Below are 26,467 nucleotides of genomic sequence, written 5' to 3'. Positions count from 1 at the left end.
CTCATGGAAAACTTTAAATTAAATGTTGACAAAATGATTTTTTTTTTTTAAATGGCATGTTCCTCTTTGTGTAAATATTTATAACAGATTTGATCATAAATGTATAAATTATGTGATGGGCAAATTAATACAAAATTGTTCTTTGGTGAATTACAATTTAATTTAAACCTAAAATTGTCCTTCTGTAGAGGGATTGGCAATATCAATTCCAATATTAACTATAAAATGTTTGAAGGGTAATTCTGACATGAATGCTTTTCTTTTTGGAGAGTTTTAATAATTTTGAATTCTAATTAATAATTTGATGTATCTGTATAATTAACTGCATTTTAGAGAATCAGTCTTTTAAATGTCAAAATGTTAAATAAAATAGTTTCAGACTTTGACTGCTTCAAGTATTTAGTTTATAACTGAGATAATTTTAGTTTTACACTATGATTAACTTTAATTATTTTTCAATTTGTACAAATAATTTGTTGGAATCCTGGAATCCATGGCATGTCTCTTAAATTAAAATAAAAAATGTCACAAAGCACAAAAGGTAAAATAAAACAAATTAATTGTAAAATAATATATATATTATACCCATGAAATTAATGTACAAAAATAAAGTAAAAAACAACTGATCCTGATATAAATATGCAAATTGCTGTTTAAGGCCATTAGGAAGTGTATAGATACTTACTTTTTTTTTATCTATTTGCAATAGGCTAATTGTATAAATCATATGCAAAAAAATAAAAAAAATAATAAAAAGTGGAAAAAACATCACAGAAAATAATGAAACACAAATCTAAATCACAATAGCCAAGATTATGATTTCTTACCTGGAAAAAAACCTAAATGTTACAAACATATTTGTGCAGGCTGAAATCAATGATAAAATCATTAAATTAAAATTAATGGATGCATTTGTCAAATTTAGCCACCAATCAGCAAGTGCTACTCGGTGCTGAACCAAAAATTGGCCATCTATTATGCTTACATTCCTGCTTTTCAAAAAAAAGATTCCCAGAGAAAAAAGAAAAAAATGATAATAGGAGTAAATTAGAAAATAGATTAAACTAGCATGCTCTATCTGAATCATGAAAAAAAAATTGTATTTCATATCTCATTAATAAACATCATTAAATTGATTTTAAACATTAGAAAAAATGACCATATGTTAATAAGCAGAGTGAAAAAAATTAGAATAAAAACCCAAATAACTTTCTGATATCTTGGGCATCTTGCTAAGCTAAATAAGCAAATGAAAATTGATGTAACTGATTTACTGATACTGATCTCTACAAAATATAAAATAAAGTTGGGATACTTATTCAATGTATTCAGTAGTCAGCTGACATTGTATTCTGAAGCTAAACAATTATGTTTTTATGATAGAACTCAAATTTTGAAAATGATTAATAAATGTCTTTGAACAAAATCAATGATTTTTTTGTGAATAGTCACACCTCAAAAAACCATGTCATGAGATCATGCACAGCATAACTAAATTTGGATCTTATAATCATTCACAATTTGATAAATAAAATAACCCCTTAAATTCTCAGAGTATAGTGATACTGGCACAAGTTTGTCATAATAGGAAAAGGGCAATTGTCTTCTATTCTTTATCATAATGTGTACCCAAACACATATTTGTATTTATCAAATAACTCATTTTAATCAAATCTAAACCATTCATGAGCTGAGATTAACACATGATCATGTTTGCACTGCGGAATTGTGCACTCCATGGAAGAATGCAAGAGACTATATAAAGAGGAAAAAGCAGTTTAGCACCAGTATTGTTAGCTTATTATAAACCATATTTAAAATTTGGTGTAATAAATGAAAAAAAACAACATATTGATTTGGCTTGAAAAATCTAGAAAAAAATGAAAGCATTCAAGTTGTAAGAAACACAAGTTATCGTATGAATTTATATGCAAAGCAAAATGGAATATGAAATTACTGCAGCATTTTCAGCTGAGCAGAATCTCATTGCCCAGGCATCATATAGGCATCTAATTTATCACTAATATGATCATATTTACGTCAAGACTGAAACAATTTTCTTTAATAAATCTCTGCTAAAACTGTTATTTTGTGTGATGGAAGGGCCTAGCTAATACAGTCTGTAATAGAAGGCCTGGCAAACACAGTCTGTTCTCAGGAATTCCCATTTTAATACATTTGAACATATTCCTTCATTGCTTTCTGTATTTTACCAACATAAAAGGGGCAGTTAACACTTTGAGATTATAATACAAAATGTATAATTTAAAGGGAAATAAAACCCACGTATTTTCTTTCATGAATTATATAGAACATACGATTTTAAACAACTTTCCAATTTACTTCTGTTATCAAATTGTCTTCATTTTCTTCTTATCTTTTGTTGAAAAGCTGGGATGTAAGCTCATGAGTGTGCACCTGCCTACAGCACTATATGGCAGCAGTTTTACAACAATGTTATACATCAGCAGCAGCACTAGATGGCAGCACTATTTCCTGTCATGTAGTGCTTTAGGTATGTGCACGCTACCTACCTAGGTATCCTTTTAACAAAGAATAAAATGAGAAGGAAGCAAATTTGATAATAGAAGTAAATTGGAAACTTTTTTAAAATTGTATTCTCTATCTAAATAATGAAAGAACATTTTTGGGATTTACTGTCCCTTTAAGTCTGTATATTGCAGGCTTTACCAGCATAAAGCTGCCACCCTTGTCCATAATTGGTTTTAGTAGAAATTAACTGATAAGAGTTGCAAAATGTGAGAGTTTGTTTACATATTGACCATGGCTAGCCTTCTCTACTCCAGTAACACGTAAGTATACGCTCGTCCAAATAAGGCAAGTGGTGGGTGGAGTTTGGCTACTAAGCAACAATTGCAGAAAACAAGGTGATAATGCATCCCAAACATTTTCAAACTAACAAAGTATTTTAGCTTTTTGCAAGAGGGCAGAAAAATGCTGTAATTACAAGGTGTTTACTGTCCCTTTAAACACAAATATTTTTTATTTTTTTTAACATAAGCAATATATTTTCTAAACCCTAAAAGGACATTAAAAACATTTGAAATACACAACAGTACATTTATAATTTGATTACAAATTATAAGTTTCTTGAACTAATATTGCCCTCTTGTGCTTGTTTCGAGTGCTGGCAGCAATGCACAGCATGACATCATCAGCCCTCAAAACCAGTGCTAGAAAGGAATGTAAGTGTGCACTCTACCACCTACCTAGCAGGTGCCATGCACAGTAAAGGTTATCACTAAAGCTATGAGAAAGTTTAAAAAAGCTATGAGAAAGTTTAAAAGGTATTTTTGCAAATACTTTTATTCAAATATAAAATGCACTACTGTGCATTTGAAATTCCCCTTACATGTAGTTTTAAAATAGTAAATATTCTAAATCCCTATTGTTATTCATGTATTTATATCTGTGAGCAATGAACTGTAGACTAACAGTAAAAAAAAGCCAATTTACTTTCTTTTATGAAAATAAATTTATAAATAAATAAAAATACAAATAATATTTTTTTATAATTATCAACAGTTGTAGTTTGCAAAATTTCCCAAATAACTTCCATAAGTATTAAATATTTTCTATATAAATTGTTGTTGCTGAGACGTGTATATTTAATGGTTAACATATACATCATTCTCAAGGGAGGCAATAAAAATACCAAAACTCAAAATCCTTAATACCATAAAACAAAATGTTGAAATCCAGAAAGATCATTATAATCCCGAATGTCTAAAATCCCGAAAAGCAAAATGCAGAAAGAACAAAATCCCAAAATGAAAAAATCCCGAAAATGCAAAATCCCTAAATTTAAAAAAACCTATAGATACGATGTGCTATGATGTCCCCATCTTCACTATCAGTTTGCCTCCGCCTGGGGGTTTCAAGGTTCACTTGGGGTGGATGCCAGAGGATCAGCGGGACACCCCCTTGGAATTTAGGGATTTTGGTTTTCGGTAATTTACAAGTGAGGGATTTTATTTTTTTTCACCATTTTAAAATTCGGGATTATGTTGTGTCAGCATTTTTAAGTTTCGGAATTTAGAACTTCCGGATTTCGGCATTCTGTCTTTTGTACTCTTTTGATATAGACCTCATTCTCAACAACCTGTGAAATATATTGCTGATTTAATAATAATACATTTTCAAAACAACCAATCCTCCCAAACTTAATTATTGTATCCAATGTAATCACCAAAACTGTGTTTTGAATGTCATGTCTGCAAATATGTAACTGGTGTTCTGAATATTTTGTCACATTTACAACAGGGAAAATCTGACAAAAAAATTACAAAGCACACACTGCATTATGGAAAAATAAAAGAAATAAAAATCACATGTTTAATATTTTTTTATGATAGCTGAACTTTGTTGACATGGAAGTTTAATTGCCTTTTTAATGATTGTCCTTATGAGTCACTTGAGTCTTTAATAAAACATATTACTTCTCTTCATATATATATCTATATATATATATATATATATACAATTTAAATCATGGAAAAATATTATCATAGACAGAGATAATAATGAAGTGTTTAATAATGTGACATGGTCCTAATTTTCAAATTTTGCTGTGTAAAAAAATGAGTTGAAAAACACTATGTTTCATGATCTAATAAAAAACATTTCTAGGCAGGATTAGAAGATATATATATATATTTTTTTTGTTACCACAAAACTATGCTAGAGAAAGATACGTATAAGTTATATGGTTTGGGGCTAATTTTCAAAATAGTTATTTTCAGATACATATTTTACAATTTCAAACTGTACAGAATAACCAGAGTTGTGTTTTAACAACATATACAGATCAATTTATATTTTTCTTTTTTATAAAACGCATTTTTAATAGTAAAATTAATAGCCACAAAGTCAAAATAAGGAAGATCAAAATATGCCATGAAAGGTCATAGTGCTCAGTCTGGAAAGCTGCATCTTTGGTATTGAAAGTTCCGTACAAATTGATGTAGCTTACAGCTTCTTTTAACTGGTTGAACAGGAATTGGTCCAAATCTAACATTAAGAAACATAATTTAATAATTACATTAAGAATAAATTATTTAGGATCAGAATTATGTCTTAGTGTTTATAATGTGGGCTATATGAATCCCTTTATAAAGCAACTTAATTGTACCACTTGTTCAGAAAATTATAATATATATATATATTTATATTTATATATATATATACTTATATTTATTTAGAAGCTTTGAAATAGTACAGTAAACACTTTGCAACAAGGTGTATAAACTACATAATGTCTTTGATATTTTAGTGGGTCTATAGATAAACAACATTTTAATACCCACTGGTGAAAATAACATGATCACAATTTTTCTTGTAAAGTTGGGGTAATTTAGGAAACACTTGATCACCGAGAAAAATAATAATAATAATAATATAAAACAGTCAAGATTTTAAAACAGTGATATCGCATTTATAATGCACATGTTCTATCTGTACGATTGGCTTCTTGTGGTGTATATAAACATCTAAAGGGCTCAGTGACGTTTTGGAGAAAGAAAGATATATAGTGCTGTAAACAGGCACACACTGATAAGAGTGGCAAGGTTAGTTGCCACTTACAGTTTCTACAGTTTTTCACATTTCAACTCATATCTCAGGCCTGCTGAGAGCAGTAAGGTCCTAGTTTTGGCCATGTCTTCAGCAGCAGACTTATATTCCTTCTGTCATATCCCACTTGATGGCCACAATAGTGAAGTTGAAAAGTTGATGCTTTTGTTGGTCAACTTGTGCAAATCATGCTGCTTCAGGTAAGTCCTGTAGATTTGACTAGCATATTCTTTTCCGTGCTGTAGAAATAATAATTAAAAAAAAGGATACAGATATTAGAAAACAACAAAGATGTCTAACATATATTTTTCAACATCAGGGACAGTCATATATGTAATGGAAAGATCACGTGCTACAACCAAAGAAAATGACAACATACTAAATAAATTAAGCTCAGAAACAATTGTAAAATATACTTTATTCTATTATTGCTGCTTGAACTGTAATACATTTTTAAATGTATAACTTATAGGGAATTTAATATTAGTACAATCCAAATATTTGAAAAGCTTACATGCCTGTTCAACTAAAATCATTAGAAACCAAGAAACAATCGGCTAGATTATGAGTTTTGCGTTAAGATGAAAAAGCAGCATTAACAGGTCCTAACGTTGCTTTTTCCCTACCGCTGGTATTACGAGTCTTGCAGGTTTAGGGGCACCGCACACGTCTTTGGTCTTACCGCAAACCGACTTATGTAAAGTTCGTAAAGTCTTTTTTCTATGGGACTGATACCTATAAAATAAACCCTAAGCTAGCTACAATATAACTAATAGTTACATTGTATCTAGCTTAGGCTTAATTTTTATTTTACAGGCAAGTTTGTATTTATTTTAACTAGGTAGAATAGTTACTAAATAGTTATTAACTATTTAATAACTACCTAGCTAAAAAAATACATATTTACCTGTAAAATAAAACCTAACCTAAGTTACACTAACACCTAACACTACACTACAATTAAATCAATTCCCTAAATTAAATATAATTAAATAAATTAAATTAAATTAGCTAAATCACAAAAAAATACTAAATTACAGAAAATAAAAAACAAATTACAATATTTAAACTAATTACACCTAAACTAATAGCTCTATCAAAATAAAAAAAGCCCCCCCAAAATAAAAAAAACCCTAGCCTAAACTAAACAATCAATAGCCTTAAAAGGGCCTTTTGCAGGGCATTGTCCCAAAGAAATCAGCTCTTTTACCTGTAAAAAAAATACAAACAACCCCCTAACAGTAAAACCCACCACCCACACAACCAACCCTCCAAATAAAACCCTAACTAAAAAAACCAAAGCTCCCCATTACCCTGAAAAGGGCATTTGGATGGGCATTGCCTTAAAAGGGCATTTAGCTCGATTGGAGGCCCAAAACCCTTACCTAAAAAATAAACTCACCCAATACACCCTTAAAAAAATCCTAACACTAACCCCCGAAGATTCACTTACAGGGAGAAGTCTTAATCCAAGCGGCAAGATGTCCTCAATGAAGCCGGCAGAAGTAGTCCTCCAGATGGGCATAAGTGGTGCTCCAGATAGGCAGAAGTCTTCATCCAGACGGCATCTTCTATCTTCATCCTTCCGGCGCAGAGCGGTTCCATCTTCAAGACATCCGACGCGGAGCATCCTCTTCATCCGATGGACTAACGATGAATGAAGGTACCTTTAAATGACATCATCCAAGATGGCATCCCTTAGATTCCGATTGGCTGATAGAATTCTATCAGCCAATCGGAATAAAGGTAGAAAAAATCCTATTGGCTGATTGGATCAGCCAATAGGATTGAGCTTGCATTCCATTGGCTGATTGGAACAGCCAATAGAATGCGAGCTCAATCCTATTGGCTGATCCAATCAGCCAATAGGATTGAAGTTCAATCCTATTGGCTGATTGCATCAACCAATAGGATTTTTTCTACCTTAATTCCGATTGGCTGATAGCATTCTATCAGCCAATCAGAATCTAAGGAACGCCATCTTCGATGACATCATTTAAAGGTACCTTCATTCGTCGTTAGTCCGTCAGATTTAGAGGATGCTCCTCGTCGGATGTCTTGAAGATGGACCCGCTCCGTGCCGGAAGGATGAAGATAGAAGATGCCGTCTGGATGAAGACTTCTGCCCATCTGGAGGACCACTTTTGCCCATCTGGAGGACCACTTCTGCCGGCTTTGTTGAGGACATCTTGCCGCTTGGATAAAGACTTCTCCTGGTAAGTGAATCTTCGGGGGTTAGTGTTAGGATTTTTTTAAGGGTGTATTGGGTGGCTTTATTTTTTAGGTTAGGGCTTTGGGCCTGCAATAGAGCTAAATGCCCTTTTAAGGGCAATTCCCATCCAAATGCCATTTTCAGGGGAATGGGGAGCTTAGGTTTTTTTAGTTAGGGTTTTATTTGGGGGGTTGGTTATGTGGGTGGTGGGTTTTACTGTTGGGGGTTGTTTGTATTTTTTTTTTTACAGGTAAAAGAGCTGATTTCTTTGGGGCAATGCCCCGCAAAAGGCCCTTTTAAGGGCTATTGATAGTTTAGTTTAGGCTAGGGTTTTTTTTTTTATTTTGGGGGGACTTTTTTATTTTGATAGGGCTATTAGATTCGATATAATTAGTTTAAATATCTTTAAAACTTTTTTTTTTATTTTCTGTAATTTAGTGGTGTTTTTTTGTGATTTAGCTAATTTAATTTATTTAATTGTATTTAATGTAGGTAATTGATTTAATTGTAGTGTAGTGTTAGGTGTTAGTGTAACTTAGGTTAGTTTTTATTTTACAGGTAAATTTGTCTTTATTTTAGCTAGGTAGTTATTAAATAGTTAATAACTATTTAATAACTATTCTACCTAGTTAAAATAAATACAAACTTGCCTGTAAAATAAAAATAAAGCATAAGCTAGATACAATGTAACTATTATTTATATTGTAGCTAGCTTAGGGTTTATTTTATAGGTAAGTATTTAGTTTTAAATAGGAATAATTTAGCTAATAATTGCAGGTTTTATTTAGATTTATTTTAATTATATTTAAGTTAGGGGGTGTTAGACTTAGGTTTAGAGGTTAATAAATTTAAAATAATGGCTGCGACGTTGGGAGCGGCAGATTAGGGGTTAATAAGTGTAGGTAGGTTGCGGCGACATTGGGGGCGGCAGATTAGGGGTTAATAAATATAATGTAGGTGGTGGTGATGTTGGGGGCAGCAGATTATGGGTTAATAAATATAATGTATGTGGCGGCCATGTCCGGAGCGGCAGATTAGGGGTTAATAAGTATAATGCAGGTGTTGTCGATGCAGCAGATTAGGGGTTAATAAGTGTAAGATTAGGGGTGTTTAGACTCGGGGTTCATGTTAGGGTGTTAGGTGTAAACATAAATTTTATTTCCCCATAGGAATCAATGGGGCTGCATTACTGAGTTTTACGCTGCTTTTTGGCAGGTGTCAGCCGGCTCTACCCATTGATGTCTATGGGGAAATCGTGCACGAGCACGTATGACCAGCTTACCGCTGACTTAAGCAGCACTGGTATTGAAGTGCGGTATGGAGCACAAGTTTTGCTCTATGCTCAATTTTTGTCTTTTAACGCCTGGTTTGTAAAAACCCGTAATACCAGCGCTGTAGGTAAGTGAGCTGTGAGAAAAACCTGCACGTTATCACCGCACAGCTCATAAGGAGAAACTCTAATGTTTATATAGACATAGGAGTTTAATATTAACCCCTTAACGACTGAGGACGTGCTAGGTACGTCCTCCACAAAATGGCGCTTAATGACCGTGGACATACCTAGTATGTCCTCAGTCAAAATGAGCGTTGGAAGCAATTGCTTCCAGCCACTCTAAGGGTATTGCAGCGATGCCTCAATATCCTCCAGTCAGTAACCGATGCAGAGAGGGCCACTCTGTGGCCCTCTCTGCATTGGCCAGCGATGGTGCTGATCATCGGTGGTGTGGGAGGGTTAGGAGGGAGGGGGGTGGGTGGCCCATCGCTGGAGGGGGTGGGAAGAGGGAGGGAGCGGGTGGGACCGCTACGCTACAGAAAAAAAAAAATTGAGCCCCAGCCGCAGTGAGGGGGAAAGAGGGAGTGGGAATGAGGGAGAGAGGGCTCCTATGAGGGAAAGTAGTGGGAAAGCAATCTGGGAGGGGGAGGAGGGGAGGATTTTTAAAACATAAGTAAAAGTATAGCAAACATGGTGGCTAATAGGTAGAGGGGGGAGGGTTAGAGAGCTGTTTGGGGGGGATCTGGGAGGTTGGGAGGTTAGGGGGATCCTGCACTGCAAAAAATATATTTAAAACACACACACCCACATATATATATATATATATATATATATATATATATATATATATACCTTTCATTTTCATACTGGCAGACTTTCTTCCAGTACTTAAGATGGGGGTGGAAGACTTTCTGTCAGTACTTAAGATGGGGGTTGACCATTGGGGGTCGGGGGAGGTAAGAGAGCTGTTTGAGTGGGATCAGGGGGTGGGATGTGACAGGTGGGAGGGTAATCTATACACTAAAGTTAAAATTAACCCTATAAGCTACCTAATTAACCCCTTTCACTGCTGGGCATAATACAAGTGTGGTGCGCAGCTGCAATTAGCGGCCTTCTAATTACAAAAAAGCAATGTCAAAGCCATATATGTCTGCAATTTCCGAACAAAGGGGATCTCAGAGAAGTATTTACAACCAATTGTTCCATGATTGCACAAGCTGTTTGTAAATAATTTCAGGGAGAAACCTAAAGTTTGTGAACAAGTTAACAATTTTTTTTATTTGATCACAATTTGCAGTAAAATTGTGGCATGAAATATACCAAAATGGGCCTAGATTAATACTTTGGGTTGCCTACTAAAAATATATATATAATTTTGATAGGTAAATATATAAAAAAAAGTTTAAATTTCTGTTTAAATGGAGTGATGGTAAAAATGCGAAAAAATACTCTGGTCTTTTGGGGAAGTTTTAGTCTGAAATGCTTGGTCCTTTAAGGGATTAAAGGGGTAAACATTGGGTATTTCTAAACTCAGGGCAAAATTTAGAGACTAGCATGGGTGTTTTATGGGTGTTTTTTGGTGGTTCTAAATGCGTAACAGATTTTAGTGGACAAAGTTAGAAAAAAATATTTTTTTCAATTTTTTCATCATATTTTATAAAAAAAATTATAGTAAATTATATGATATGATGAAAATAATGATATCTTTAGAAATTCAATTTAATGGCGAGAAAAACTGTATATTATATGTGTGGGTACAGTAAATGAGAAAGAGGAAAATTACAGCTAAACACAAACACTGCAGAAATGTAAAAGCAGTCCTGGTCCTTAACGGTAAGAAAATTGAAAAATAGACTAGTCACTAAGGGTTAAAAGAACTTTGTCCTCAACAGTACATTAAAGAAGTGCACTATTCTTCAAGATGAATAAAAATAAGCAACATTCAAATGTAGAAATGGAATGAGTCAGTAACAAATTATATTGTATTATAAGAGATCAATAGGGCATCCATTTTGTATGATATCCTTTGTATGATATCCTCCATGAAACAAAATCAGATTTCTTCAGACACAACTGCACACCAAATGCCTGAATAGTGCTTCTTAATATTACATACATTTAAAGGAGCTCCCAATCTGATATAAAACAATACCTTTTCCATATGAGAATAGTTTTATGAAGTAACAGCAAAATGTATTTGGTTTCTATTTTGTAACTTAGAGGTCAGATTATGGGGCATATGTATCAAGCTCCGTATGGAGCTTGATGCCCCGGGTTTCTGGCGAGTCATTAGACTCGCCAGAAACAGCAGTTATGAAGCAGCGGTCACAAAGACCGCTGCTCCATAACCTGTCCGCCTGCTCTGAGCAGGCGGACAGACATCGCAACAATACAACCCAATCGAGTACGATCGGGTTGATTGACACCCCCTGCTGGCCACGAGTCTGCAGGGGGCGGTGGTGCAATGATGAATACGGCGAGCGTATTGCTCACCATATTCAGCGAAGTCCGCCAGACTTTCATAACTAGAGGCCTATGTATGTAGTTTATTAGAAAGACAGACAACAAATGGCTGATATTAAACATCAGCCTAACTTGCTTTTATGATCCCTGAAACTGAAATTCTATAGTTTAGAGAAAGATTTATTTATGAGCTAATTAAAACTGGGCATGTAGAAATGTCAATGTAAATCAAATATAAAAAGTGGCTTTATGTCTGTTTTAAGCATAAGAAGGAAAATAATTTGCAGTATAATTTTGTTTGAGAAAATATTTAACTTGCATTTAAAATAGAGAAAAACAGTAATCTTCTATTTGGACACATTGATAAAGAAAAATAACCAGTGAAATGTATGTGGTTTTAAATCAGGTAAAATAATTCATTGGTGTGTACATTTATATTTCCAGACAAGTCTGTGGGCCTATATCCACATAGACTTCCTTAGCACACATTCACCTAGATTACAAGTTTTGCGTTCTGGTTTTAACACTGAAAAAATTTCAGCGTTAAAAGCAGAATGCAGTCATTACGAGTCTTGTCGGTATAGCTGTACCACAAGCATTGTTTTTGCATGGGATATCCATAGCGCCGGTATTAAAAGTTGTGCGGTGAGGCTATAATGCTTGCGTTGCAGCCTATACCGACACGATCGGTTCCACTATCTGAGACCAGTAGTTATGAGTTTTGCGCAACAAAAACATAAATTATGCTTACCTGATAATTTTATTTCCATCGAGGGTAGGAGAGTCCACGGCTTCATTTATTACATGTGTGAATTTAGAACCTGGCCACCAGGAGGAGTCAAAGACACCCCAGCCAAAGGCTTAAATACCTTCCCCCACCTCCCTCATCCACCAGTTGTTCTGCCGAGGGAACAAGGAACAGTAGGAGAAATATCAGTGTATAAATGGTGCTAAAAGAACAAAAAATAAATTTAGGTCCGTCCACCGGAGCAACGGGCGGGGGCCGTGTACTCTCCTCCCCTCGATGGAAATAAAATTATCAGGTAAGCATAATTTATTTTTTTGTTGCGCAAAACTCATAACTAAAGGGGAGGAGAGTCCACAGCTTCATTCATTACTTGTAGGAGCAAATACCCAAACTCTAGAGGACACTGAATGAAAAACGGGAGGGCAAAAGAAGGCGGACCCTAATCTGAGGGCACCACAGCCTGTAAAACCTTTCTCCCAAAAACTGCTTCCGCCGAAGCAAAAACGTCAAATTTTTTAAACTTTGTAAAGGTATGTAAAGAGGACCAGGTAGCTGCCTTACAAAACTGCTCCATAGAGGCCTCATTCTTGAAGGCCCAAGAAGAAGCCACAGCTCTAGTCGAATGAGCCATGATCCTCTGAGGAGGCTTATATCCCGCTGTCTCTTAGGCTAAGCGAATTATGCTCCTCAACCAAAAGGACAAAGAAGTTGAAGAGGTGTTCTTCCCCTTGCGCTTCCCTGCATACAACACAAAAAGACATGTAGATTGTCTGAAATCCTTTGTAGCCTGAAGATAAAACTTCAAGGCACGAACCACGTCCAAATTATGAAGTAACCTCTCCTTAGGAGAAGAGGGGTTAGGACACAAAAAAGGAACTACTATTTCCTGATTGATGTTACGGTTAGACATAACCTTGGGAAGAAATCCCAAGCCAGTGTGCAGAATAGATATGTGCGATTAATTTCGGATCCATTTGGAAATTCGGAAAATTTGGAAAATTCGGCGATTCTGATCGAACCGAATTTCCGAATTAAAATACTGCAGAAATTACCGAATAAATCCGAATTACTTCGGATTTATTCGGTAAATTCGGATGGCCATGGATTACACTACTATTGTACAGTATAAATCTAATCCCACCTAACACTTACCGAAATTCCAAACCGAACCGAACCGAATGGAACCGAATCGAACAGAATCCAGCCGAATTTAGTACATAATACTAGTCTAATCCCACCTAACACTTACCGAAATTCCGAATTTCCGAACTGAATCAAAACGAATCCAGATGAATTTATTTGAATCCGAATGAATCCGAAACAAATCCGAACTGAATTTATTCGAATCCGAAACAAATCCGAACCGAATTGATTCAAATTTTTCCGAATTCGAATCGCTCCGAACCGAAATTCGAAAAAATCCGAATCGGTCCGAACCGAACCGAATTTTTTCGCCATGCACATGTCTAGTGCAGAACAGCCTTATCAGCATGAAAGACAAAATAAGGAGGCTCAAACTGCAAGGCCGCCAACACAATGCAATAGCCAACAGAAAGAGAAACTTCCAGGAAAGAATCTTAATGTCAATAGAGTGTATAGGTTCAAACAGAACCCTCTGCAATACCCTCAGAACAAAGTTCAAGATCCAGGGAGGAGTGGACTGTCTAAAAACAGGCCTGATTCTAGACAGAGCTTGAACAAAAGACTGAATATCAGGAAGCTCAGCTAGCCTCGTGTGCAATAAAACAGATAATGCCGAAATCTGTCCCTTCAAGGAACTGGCAGCAAGTCCCTTCTGCAAACCATCCTAGAGAAAAGACAGAATCCTGGATGCCTTAACCTTGTGCCAAGTATATCCATGCTTCTCACGCCAGGACAAGTAAGTCCTCTACACCTTATGATAGATGCGACGAGTGAGCGGCTTCCTAGCCTGAATGAGAGTATCAATCACTCTCTCAGAAAAGCCTCTCTTGGCCAAAACTAAGTGTTTAATCTCCAAACAGTCAGCCTCAGAGAATCTAGATTTTGATGTTGAAAAGGACCCTGTACCAACAGATCCCTGTGACAGGGTAACCTCCATGGAGGAGAAGATGACATCCCCACCAGATCCGCAAACCACGTCCTCCGAGGCCATGACGGAGCAATCAGAATAGCCAAGGCTTGCTCCTGCTTGATGCGGGCCACTACACAAGGTAGAAGTGGCAACAGTGGAAAAATGTAAACTAGGTTGAACCCCCCAATGCACCGCTAAAGCATCTATCAACTCTGCCTAAGGATCCCTGGACCACGACCCGTATCTGGGTAGCTTGCAATTGAGTCTGGACGCCATGAGGTCTATCTCTGGTGTCCCCCATCTGAGACAAATCTCTGCAAACACCTCGGGATGGAGAGACCATTCCCCCGGGTGGAAGGATTGTCTGCTGAGGAAATCTGCTTCCCAGTTGTCCACACCCAGAATGTGGATTGCTGAGAGCGAACAGTTGTGGGACTCTGCCGATTCCAATATCCAAGAAACCATTGCCAGAGAGCTTCTCGCCCCCCCCTGGTGGTTGATGTAAGCCACCAAGTTAACGTTGTCTGTCTGGAATCTGATGAAGCTGAACAACCACAGTAGAGGTCATGCCTTCAAAACATTGTAGATCACTCAAAGTTCCAGAATATTGATCAGAAAAAAGAGACTCCTCTCGAGACCACCTTCCCTGTGCCATTCTGACACCCCAAACAGCTCCCCATCCTCTATGGAAGAACGTCCCTTGGGACAATTGATCTGGACAGATCCACCAAAAGAGGGATTCCCTCGTCCAATCGTCCAAAGACATCTGTTGGGAAAGGTCTGTATGATCACCGTTCCACTGTCTCAACCTGCATAACTGAAGAGGTCTGAGCTGGAACCTGGCGAATGGAATGACATCAATGCTGGACACCATGAGCCCGATCACCTCCATACTCTGAGCCACCAAGGGACTGGAGGAGGACTGAAGGGCAAGGCAGGTGGACGAAATCTTCCTTTGTCACTGATCTGTGAGAAATATCCTCATGGATGGAGAATCTATTATCGTTCCCAGGAACTCCACCCTGTTGCTGGGAATCAGGGAGCTCTTTCCTGTATTTATCTTCCAACCGTGGGATTGGAGCAAAAGCAGAAGGGCCCTCTAGTAATCCTCTGCGAGAATGAATGACAGCGCCTGGACTAGGATGTCATCCAGATAGGGCGCCGCAGCAATGCCTCTGGATCTGGCCACTGCAAGTAGCACCCACAGAACCTTTGTGAAGACTCTTGGGGTCGTCGCCAGACCAAAAGGAAGGGCCACAAACTGGAAATGTTGGTCCAGAAACGCAAATCTCAGGAACCTGAAGTGATCCCTGTGGATAGGCACATAAGGGTAGGCATCCTTCAAGTCTATTGTTGTCATGAACTGACCCTCTTGAACTAGGGGCAGAATAGATCTGTTCGTTTCCATTTTGAATGAATGAACAGCCAAAAAATTTTTTTTAAACATTTTAGGTCTAGAATCGAGCGGAACGTGTCCTCCTTCTTTGGGACAACAAAAAGGTTTGAATAGTACCCTAGACCCCTTTCTGCTGGGGGTACTGGTACAATTACTCCGAGGGAAGAGAGATCCCTCACACATTCTAGAAAGGCATCTCTCTTTTGCGGTCTGGAAGACAGATTTGACAGGAGGAATTTGCCCCTGGGCAGATGAGATCTGAACCCTAACCTGTATCATTGGGCAATAACCTCCAGGACCTAAGGGTCCTGAACATCCTGCAACCAGGCTTCTGAGAAGAAAAATAATCTGCCCCCTACATGGTCCGGAGACCGGTCGGGGGCCGCCCCATCATGCCGACTTTGCTTCGGTGGGCTTCTTGTTCTGCTTGGACTTATTCTAAGACTGAGCTGGTTTCCAAGTGCCCTTGGACAATCTGCTTTTGCGGCAGGCTGTTGACATTGGGCCTTGTCCCCACAAAAAAGATAAAAGGTAGATCCCTTAGGCTTAACCTTCTTATCCTGCGGTAGGAAAGCGCCCTTGCCTCCCGTAACCGTGGATATGATTGAGTCCTATCCTGGACCGAAAAGGATCTTTCCCTGAAATAGAAGGGATAGTAGCCTAGACTTAGAGGTCATTTCTGCAGACCATGACTTTAGCCACAGAGCCCTGCTGACTAATACGGAAAAACCTGACAACTTAGTGTTCAGGCAAATAATTTGCATATTGGCATCACAAATAAAAGAATTAGCGACCTTCAAGGCCTTAATTATCTCCTGTATCTCATCGAGGGGAGTCTCCCTCTCGACCATGTCAGACAGAGCCTCGCACCAATATGCCGGCTGAAAAACAAACCCCGTGTGCTGAAACATTTTCGTGTGCTGAAACATTTTTCTCAACATGTTTTCTAACTTTTTATCCATGGGCTCTTTAAAATACGAACTATCCTCGAGAGGAATCATCCGTAATTCCAATTGGCTGATAGAATTCTATCAGCCAATAGGAATTCAAGGGACGCCATCTTGGATGACGTCATTTAAAGGAACCTTCATTCTTCAGTTGGACTTCATTTGAAGAGGATGCTCCGTGTCGGATGTCATGAAGATGGACCCGCTCCGCGCCGGATGTATGAAGATAGAAGATGCCGCCTGGATGAAGACTTCTGCCCGTATGGAGGAACTCTTCTTCCCGGCTTCGATGAAGACTTCTGCCCATCTGGAGTACAGGCAGAAGTCTTTTTTTTCGTACTTTAGATAATTTTTTTTAAATTGTATTTAATTGTAGTTAATTTTTGGTAATTAATTTTATTATAGTGTAGTGTTAGGTGTAATTGTTACTTAGGTTAAGATTTATTTTACAGTTAAATTTGAATTTATTTTAACTAGGTAGCTATTAAATAGTTAATAACTATTTAATAACTATTGTACCTAGTTAAAATAAATACAACGTTGCCTGTAAAATAAAAATAAATCCTAAGCTAGCTACAATGTAACTATTAGTTATATTGTAGCTATCTTAGGGTTTATTTTATAGGTAAGTATTTAGTTTTAAATAGGAATAATTTAGTTAATGATAGTTATTTTATTTAGATTTATTTAAATTATATTTCAGTTAATGGGGGGGTTAGGGTTAGACTTAGGTTTAGGGGTTAATAACTTTAACATAGTGGCGGCGATGTTGGGGGCGACAGATTAGGGGTTCATAAGTATAATGTAGGTGGCGGCGGTGTCCGGAGCGGCAGATTAGGGGTTAATAATATAATGTAGGTGTCGGTGATGCCGGGGGCAGCAGATTAGGGGTTAATAAGTGTAAGATTAGGGGTGTTCAGACTCGGGGTTCATGTTAGGGTGTTAGGTGTAGACATAACTTATATTTCCCCAAAGGAATCAATGGGGCTGCATTAGGAGCTTTACGCTGCTTTTTTGCAGGTGTTAGGTTTTTTTTTTTCAGCCGGCTCTCCCCATTGATTCCTATGGGGAAATCGTGCACGAGCACGTTTTGCCAGCTTACCGCTACTGTAAGCAGTGCTATTATTGAGATGAGATGTGGAGCAAAATTTTGCTCTCTGCTTACTTTTTTGCGGCTAACGCCGGGTTTGTAAAAACCCATAATACCAGCGCTGTCTCTAGGTGAGAGGTGAGGGAAAACTGCTTGTTAGCACCGCACAGCATTACCGACAAAACTCGTAATCTAGGTGTTTAATTTAGTATAATAGTAATGTTAGTTTAATATATAGTTTAAACTTAGTTTTTTTTAATTTCACAAGTAAGTTTTTATTTTAAGATAGGGATATTGTAATTTTAATATAAAGTTAGGGGGCTGTTAGGTTTAGGGGTTAATAGTTTAATTTATTTTTTTGTGATGTGTGGGGATTGGCGGTTTAGGGTTTAATAGGTTTATTTAGTAGCGGTGATGTGGGAGGCCAGATGTTTAGGGGTTAATAACTTTATTTAGTGGCGGCGATGTCGGGGAGTGGCAGAATAGGGGTTAACATCTTTATTATAGTGTGGGCGATGTTGGGGTGTGAGGGAATAGGGGTTAATAACTTTATTATAGTGGCGGCAATGTCGGGGAGCAGCGGGATAGGGGTTAATAACTTTATTTAGGTGGCAGGGATGTCGGGAGCGGCAGATTAGGGGTTAATAACATTATTTAGGTGTCAGCAATGTCAGGGGCGGCAGATTAGGGGTGTTTAGACTTGGGGTTTATGTTAGGGTGTTAGGTTTAAACGTAACTTTTTTTCCCCATAGACATCAATGGGGTTGCGTTACTGTGATCGCAATTCCACGCTTCAGGTGTTAGGTTTTCACTAACACGCTCTCCCTATTGATGTCTATGGGGAAAGCGTGCACGAGCACGTCAAATCAGCCCTTGGATTTTGTGCGGTATGGAGCTCATCACAACCATATCGCATGCACAAGGCGGCTTTTCAAAAATTTGTAATAACAGTGCTATGGAGGGTGAAATAACGCAACTTTTGTTGCGTTCGTTTCGCACCCTCTATAGCGCAAAACTTGTAATCTAGGTGTTTCTACTGCAGCAAAGGTTTCTGAGTAAGGACAATCAAATCAGATTCACAAGGTCTAAATTTTTAACTGCTATACACAGATCTAATGGAAGTGTGGTGTTATTTGAAATAGCTTTCAAAATTCACTTCCTACAATTTTTTATAAGCTTCTGTAAATAATACTTAAAGTAGGGTGACCATATTGCCGCTTTAAAAAGGGACATATATGAAAATTACATGTCAGGGTTCTTATACAAAATATTTCTTTAAACAGCCCTGACATATGTATTTTTAATATGTGTCCCTTTTTAAAGCGGCAATTTGGTCACCCTAACGTAAAGGGACATGAAACCCATTTGTTTTTCATGATTCAGATAGAGAATACAATTGTAAAAAAAAGTTTTGTGACAATTTTATGTTTTTCATTGTTGTAGAGATATCTAGGTAGGTAGCATGCACATGTCTGGAGTACTACATGACAGGAAATAGTGCTGCCATCTAGTGTTCTAGGTAGGTAGCATGCACATGTCTGGAGTACTACATGACAGGAAATAGTGCTGCCATCTAGTGTTCTAGGTAGGTAGCATGCACATGTCTGGAGTACTACATGACAGGAAATAGTGCTGCCATCTAGTATTCTAGGTAGGTAGTATGCCCATGTCTGGAGTACTACATGACAGGAAATAGTGCTGCCATCTAGTGTTCTAGGTAGGTATTATGCCCATGTCTGGAGTACTACATGACAGGAAATAGTGCTGCCATCTAGTGTTCTAGTTAGGTAGTATGCACATGTCTGGAGTACTACATGACAGGAAATAGTGCTGCCATCTAGTGTTCTAGTTAGGTAGCATGCACATGTCTGTAGTACTACATGACAGGAAATAGTGCTGCCATCTAGTGTTCTAGGTAGGTAGTATGCACATGTCTGGAGTACTACATGACAGGAAATAGTGCTGCCATCTAGTGTTCTAGGTAGGTAGCATGCACATGTCTGTAGTACTACATGACAGGAAATAGTGCTGCCATCTAGTGTTCTAGGTAGGTAGCATGCACATGTCTGTAGTACTACATGACAGGAAATAGTGCTGCCATCTAGTGTTCTAGTTAGGTAGTATGCACATGTCTGGAGTACTACATGACAGGAAATAGTGCTGCCATCTAGTGTTCTAGTTAGGTAGTATGCACATGTCTGGAGTACTACATGACAGGAAATAGTGCTGCCATCTAGTGCTCTAGGTAGGTAGTATGCACATGTCTGTAGTACTACATGACAGGAAATAGTGCTGCCATCTAGTGCTCTAGGTAGGTAGTATGCACATGTCTGTAGTACTACATGACAGGAAATAGTGCTGCCATCTAGTGCTCTAGGTAGGTAGTATGCACATGTCTGTAGTACTACATGACAGGAAATAGTGCTGCCATCTAGTGCTCTTACTAATGCATACAATTTTTGCAAAACTAATACCATATAGTGCTGCAGACACGTGCACGCTCCTGAAGTTACCTTTCTACTTTTCAACAAATAATAACAACAAAACAAAGAAAATTTGATAATAGAAGTAAAATGGAAAGTTGTTTAAAATTGTATGTTTTATCTGAATAATGAAAGACAAAATGTGGGTTTTATTTCCCTTTAAACATGCATAAACCATCAAGAGCAATAAGGGCAGTACAATTTAAACCAAATAGAGAAGAAAACAATGGACCACAATACAGTAACATTTAAAAGAGATATAATAAAAATAGTAATCCAATAAAAATGGATCATCCAACAAACACAAAAGTAGTGTTAAAGCCAATACTTGCACAGGAAATATGTAATAACAGGATAGAACAACATTGCAGTACAAAGTCCTGAGAAAGTAAAACGGTGCATTTTTACTTTTACATTTTTTTAACATATATATATATATATATATATATATATATATATATATATGCGCTACCCCTTTTTCAGAATAGAAGTCTATAGAGGTTCTCTTAAGTAAAATAGGGTGGCTATCTAAATGTCCTTAATGAGAAATTAAAAACTTAGGTACAGTGAAAATCTGTTTTTTTAAATAGACTTAAAGGGACATGAAACATATTTTTTTTTCTTTCATAATTCAGATAGAGAATACAATTTTAAACAACTTTCTAATTTACTTCTATTATCTAATTTGTTTCATTCTCTTAGTATCATTTGTTGAAGGAGCAGCAATGCACTAATGGTTTCTAACTGAACACATTGGTGAGCCAATCACAATCGATATAAATATGCAGCCACCAATCAACAGCTAGAACCTAGGTTCTCTGCTGCTTCTGAGCTTGCCTAGATAAACCTTTCAGCAAAGGATAACAAGAGAAAGAAGCAAATTAAATTATAGAAGTAAATTGGAAAGTTGTTTGAAATTGAATTCTCTATCTGTATCATGAATAAAAAAATGTGGGTTTCATGTCCCTTTAAAAACCTTTTAGAGTAGTTATGTCAACTAAAATATTTTATCTGCATACTTCATGCAATGTACCTTATAATCAAGCATGACAACATGCAATTGAACTTCTTACTTTTAGCACTATACACTGCAGCTCATGCTAACATGGTATAGAAGTATGGTACTTATGTTTGGTCCTAGGCAATGTGTTCTGCATATACTGCATTCTACACATGTGCATTGTGCAATTGTTTTGTTGTGAATGCAAATTTGTAACGAATATCGGATATCCAAACAAATGAACTAACTAAAGAATAACGACTGTATACTAAAAAATCAATTTTCATATATTTGTTATCATTTAAATTAGATTTTAAAGTTTAATATTTACCTATGGCAGCCTGGGGAGCCGCACTAATCCGACACTTCTTCACAGAGTCCCAGGCTGAGCTAATAGAAGGATTAGTGTGGCTGATTCCCGGAGCCTGAGTTAAAGGAGAAGATCCTTTAGCGTAGGCACTGGGATCCGCTGCCCTAATCCTCTTATTGGTGTGGCCCTGGACTCTGTGTAAAAATGTGTCAGATTAGTGCCACTCCCCAATGCGCTATAGGTAGGTATAAGACCTACAGGTGACACTGTGGCACCTGCAGCAAAGTTACATTTACATTAATTTGAAAGAAAACCAATGTAAATATTAATGAATATTCAGTATTTGTTTCATTTTAAACTGAACCAGTAAATACTGAATAGTGCACCAAACGAATATTCTGAATTAATTTTTCAGATTATTCATTAAAAATTATTCATTTAAAACAAATTATTTGCTGCTGCACATGTCGATTGTGCAAAAGGAATGCACCAAAATCCAATCAAAAAGACAGATATGGCACTGAACAACTTATGCAGTATATAGTTCTAACAACTCAACCAAATACTACAGAGCCTGAAATACTCTTTATTTAATCATAAAAATATATATATATACCAGAATATATTAGTAATGATATAAAAAATGATTTTCAGACAGTTTTGCTGGACCTCTTGAAAGCAAGCATTTGTAAAACAGCATATAACATTGTAACATGAATGAGATTGAACTAAAACTACGCTAGATGCATACAAAATGCATAGAAGCATTGAGAGTGTGCAGAGAGTTTCTGTGCTTTAAAAGGACTGTAAACGTTCATGATTAAGATAGAGTATGCAATTTTAAACTTTTTTTCAATTTACTGCTTTATCTAATCTGCTTTGTTCTCTTTATATATTTTATTGAAAAGCATACATTGGTAGGCTTAGGGGCAGTATTGCTATACTCACTGGCTCACCTAATGTGCTCAGCTAGGTCCAGTAGTGCATTGCTGTTTCTTCAACAAAGGATATCAAGAGAATAAAGCAAATTTGATAATAGAAATAAAATTGAAAGTTGTTTAAAATAACATGCTCCATCTGAATCCTGAAAGAAGCATTTTGGGTTTCATGACCCTTTACTCAACATTTCAGTAGTTATATGTGTCATCACATAACAATGACAGTGATATATATATATATATATATATATATATATATATATATATATATATATATATATATATATATATATATACATTTAAAATGATGCTGAGAAAAAAAACATATTAAAATGTCATATATTCTTATTTTTTTTTTTATTCCTAAATAATATTTGTCTCTGATAATCAGCTGCACATTTTCTTACTGTGCTTCTTGTTGATTACTTGGTTCAGAGGGTCAAACACTGAATGTAGCATTAGCAGGTTTTTTTACACCTCAGTTGGTGTGACATAGAAAGACTGGCACTCTCTTGCAAGCACACAGCTAGATTAAAATCAAAAGATAATAGTTGGTTACAGCATTTGGCTAAATGGTGATAGGCCCAGGACCACGCCATGGTCTCTTCCTCACTGGGTACCTAACCTAAAGCGACACAATGCATGCCTTCAATCAAACTCACTGAGATACAAACAATGTTGACACAGGCCCATTGTAATTTCCCTAGACAAATAGAAGTCACGGAAATAGACTGTGTTCTTACACTGGGAATGAGAAAATGTGGGCTTTATTTCCCTTTAAACATGCATAAACAATCAAGAGCAATAAGGACAGTACAATTTAAACCAAATAGAGAATACACATCATGTGACCCTGCAAAGCTCACAGCCCTAGGTACTCACTAGCATTCTCATGCAGCTTCACAGCTCTCAGGGACTCAGTAGTTAACCCCATAGAAGCTTGGGTGCAAAGCCCAAAACATAGTCTGGCACTCTTTTGAAAGCACACAGCTAGATTAAAAGCAAAATTAAATTGTATTTATATATATACTCTCTCAAACCTCAAGACAATGTACCATGGTGCAGCAATCAAAATATATAAAGTATTAGGCAAGTCACACTCTCTGTATTTGAAACACAGCAACTCAGTTTAATGTTAGACAAACAGACAGACAGATATATGATAGATAGATAGATAGATAGATAGATAGATAGATAGATAGATAGATAGATAGGGTCTGAGGAAGGGGAGCACTGTTCCCCGATGTGTCACCAAACATGGAATTTGATTAAATCCAATGAGTGCAGATATTTTGGTTATCCTCTTATGATAATATCCTAATGTTCTGGTAAAAATGCCTTATATTGCCTGTATTTCATGTCATTATGACCTGATAGAACTAATTATTTGAAAAATAATACATACACATAAACAAAATGGAAACCTTATTTAGGTTGCATGCTGTAGTACACCAATACCAAGGATATAAATAGGATAACTACAGGATAAAGGAAAATATTAACATACACCTAGATTACAAGTTTTGCGCTATAGAGGGTGTGAACGAACGCAACAAAAAATTGCGTTATTTCACCCTCCATATCACTGCCATTACGAGTGATATGGTTGCGTTAAGCTCCATACCGCACAAAATACAAGCGCTGCTTTGACGTGCTCGTGCACATTTCCCCATAGACATCAATGGGCAGAGAGTGTTACAAAAAAATCTAACACCTGTGATCACGGAATGAAAAGCTCTGTAATGCACCCCATTGATGTCTATGGAGAAAAAAAACACCCTAACATAAACTCCTAGTCTAAAGACCCCTAATCTGCTGCCCCTGACATTGCCGACACCTACATAATGTTCTTAACCACTAATCTGCCACTCCCGATATCGCCGCCACCAAAATAAATTTATTAACCCCTATTCCGCCACTCCCCGACATCGCCGCCACTAAATAAAGTGATTAACACCTAAACCTCTGGCCTCCCACATCACTGCCACTAAATAAACCTATTAACCCCTAAACCGCCACCCCACATTGCAACAACCTAATTTAAACTATTTTAACCCCTAAACGTAACCCTAAACCTAACCGTAACCCTACCCCTAACCCTAAACCTAACACCCCCTAACTTTAAAATAATTAAAATAGACCTAAATTAAAGTTACAATTATTAACTAAATATTACCTATTTAAAACTATATACAAACTTACCTGTGAAATAAAAATGAAACCTAAGCTAGCTACAATATAACTATCCTAGCTAGCTTAGGTTTTTATTTCACAGGTAAGTTTGTATTTATTTTAACTAGGTAGACCAGTTAGTAAATAGTTATTAACTATTTACTAACTACCTAGTTAAAATAAATACAAACTTACCTGTGAAATAAAAGTAAAACCTTAGCTGCCTTACACTAAAACCTAACATTACAAAAATAAAAAAAAACTACCATTACAAAAAGTAAAAAACACTAAAATTACAAAAAATAAAAAAACTACCATTACAAAAATAAAAAGGCCTTTTGTAGGGCATTGCCCTAACAAAATCAGCTCTTTTTCTGAAAAAGAAAAAAAAAACACTCCCTAACAGTATACAACCCCCAAACCCACAAAATAAAAATAAAGTTAAACCTAATCTACCCATTGCCATGAAAAGGGCATTTGTATGGGCATTGCTGCCCATTAAAATAAAAAAATGGCTAATCTAAAAAAAAATAAACCACCCCAAAAAGGGCTTTTTGTAGGACAATGTCCTAAATAAATAATCTATTTTGCTACAAAGTAAAAACAAACACCCCCTAACACTACAAACCCTCACCCCCCAAACCCACAAAATAAAAAAACCTAACTAAAGAGTTAAGTTTTTTATTTTGGGGGGTTGGTTGGGTGGTGGGATTTACTGTTGGGGGTCTTTGTATTTTTTTTACAGGGAAAAGAGCTGATTTCTTTAGGGCAATGCCCTACAAAAGGCCCTTTAAGGGCTATTGGTAGTTTATTGTAGGCTAGGGTTTTTTTTTATTTTGGGGGGGCTTTTTTATTTTGATAGGGCTATTAGATTAGGTGTAATTGTTTTTATTTTGGATAATTTCATTTGTTATTTTTTGTCATTTAGAATTTTTTTTATTTTTTGTAATTTAGCATTTTTTAATTTTTTGTAAAAAAAAAATTTGTAACTGTAGATTTAATTGTTTTAGTAGCGTTTTTTAATAAGTAATTTAATTTATTTAATTGATAGTTATTTTAATTTTAGTATAATAGTTATGTTAGTTTAATTTATAGTTTAAACTTTTTTTTTTTTTAATTGCACAGGTTTTTATTTATTTTAAGATAGGGATATTGTAATTTTAATTTAAAGTTAGGGGGTTTTTAGGTTTAGGGCTAAATATTTTAATTTAGTTTTTTGCAATGTGGGGGGCTGGCGGTTTAGGAGTTAAAAGGTTTAGTTAGTGGTAGTGATGTGGGAGGCCAGCGGTTTAGGGGTTAATAACTTTATTTAGTGGCGGCGATGTCGGGATTGGCAGAATAGGGGTTAATATCTTTATTATAGTGTGGGCGATGTTGGGGTGCTGGGGAATAGGGGTTAATAACTTTAATATAGTGTCAGCGATGTTGGGGAGTGGCAGAATAGGGGTTAATACATTTTATTAGTGCCAGCGATGTCGGGAGCAGCAGATTAGGGGATAATAATTTAGTGTTTTTGCGATGTGGGAAGGCCTCGGTTTAGGGGTTAATAGGTAGTTTATGGGTGTTAGTGTACTTTGTAACAGTTTAGTTATGAGTTTTGTGTAACAGTTTTGTTGCGTAAAACTCTTAACTACTGGTCTCACATTGCGAATCGAATTGTGTTGGTATAGGCTGGAACGCAAGCTTTTTAGCCTCTCCGCAAAACTTGTAATGGCAGCGCTATGGAAATCCCATGCAAAAACGTCATTTTTTTGAGTGCGGGACTGACATTGCGCTACAGGCTAAAAGGC

The 26,467-nt window shown here is 36.5% G+C and overlaps 1 protein-coding gene across 1 annotated transcript in view; it reads right to left on the bottom strand.

Moving 5' to 3' along the window:
- Positions 1 to 4,322: 4,322 nt before the first annotated feature.
- The window catches only part of PCDH10 (protocadherin 10), a 75,318-nt gene continuing 53,173 nt past the window's right edge, over positions 4,323 to 26,467 (bottom strand). Inside the window, exon 5 of the mRNA XM_053700820.1 lies at positions 4,323 to 5,831. Coding sequence (XP_053556795.1) covers positions 5,812 to 5,831 — 20 coding nt within the window. The 3' untranslated portion in view covers positions 4,323 to 5,811. The remainder of the gene's footprint in view (positions 5,832 to 26,467) is intronic.

Source organism: Bombina bombina, chromosome 2 (assembly GCF_027579735.1).
Source record: "Bombina bombina isolate aBomBom1 chromosome 2, aBomBom1.pri, whole genome shotgun sequence".
Lineage (NCBI taxonomy): Eukaryota > Metazoa > Chordata > Amphibia > Anura > Bombinatoridae > Bombina > Bombina bombina.
This window is presented reverse-complemented; position numbering and strand designations above follow the sequence as displayed.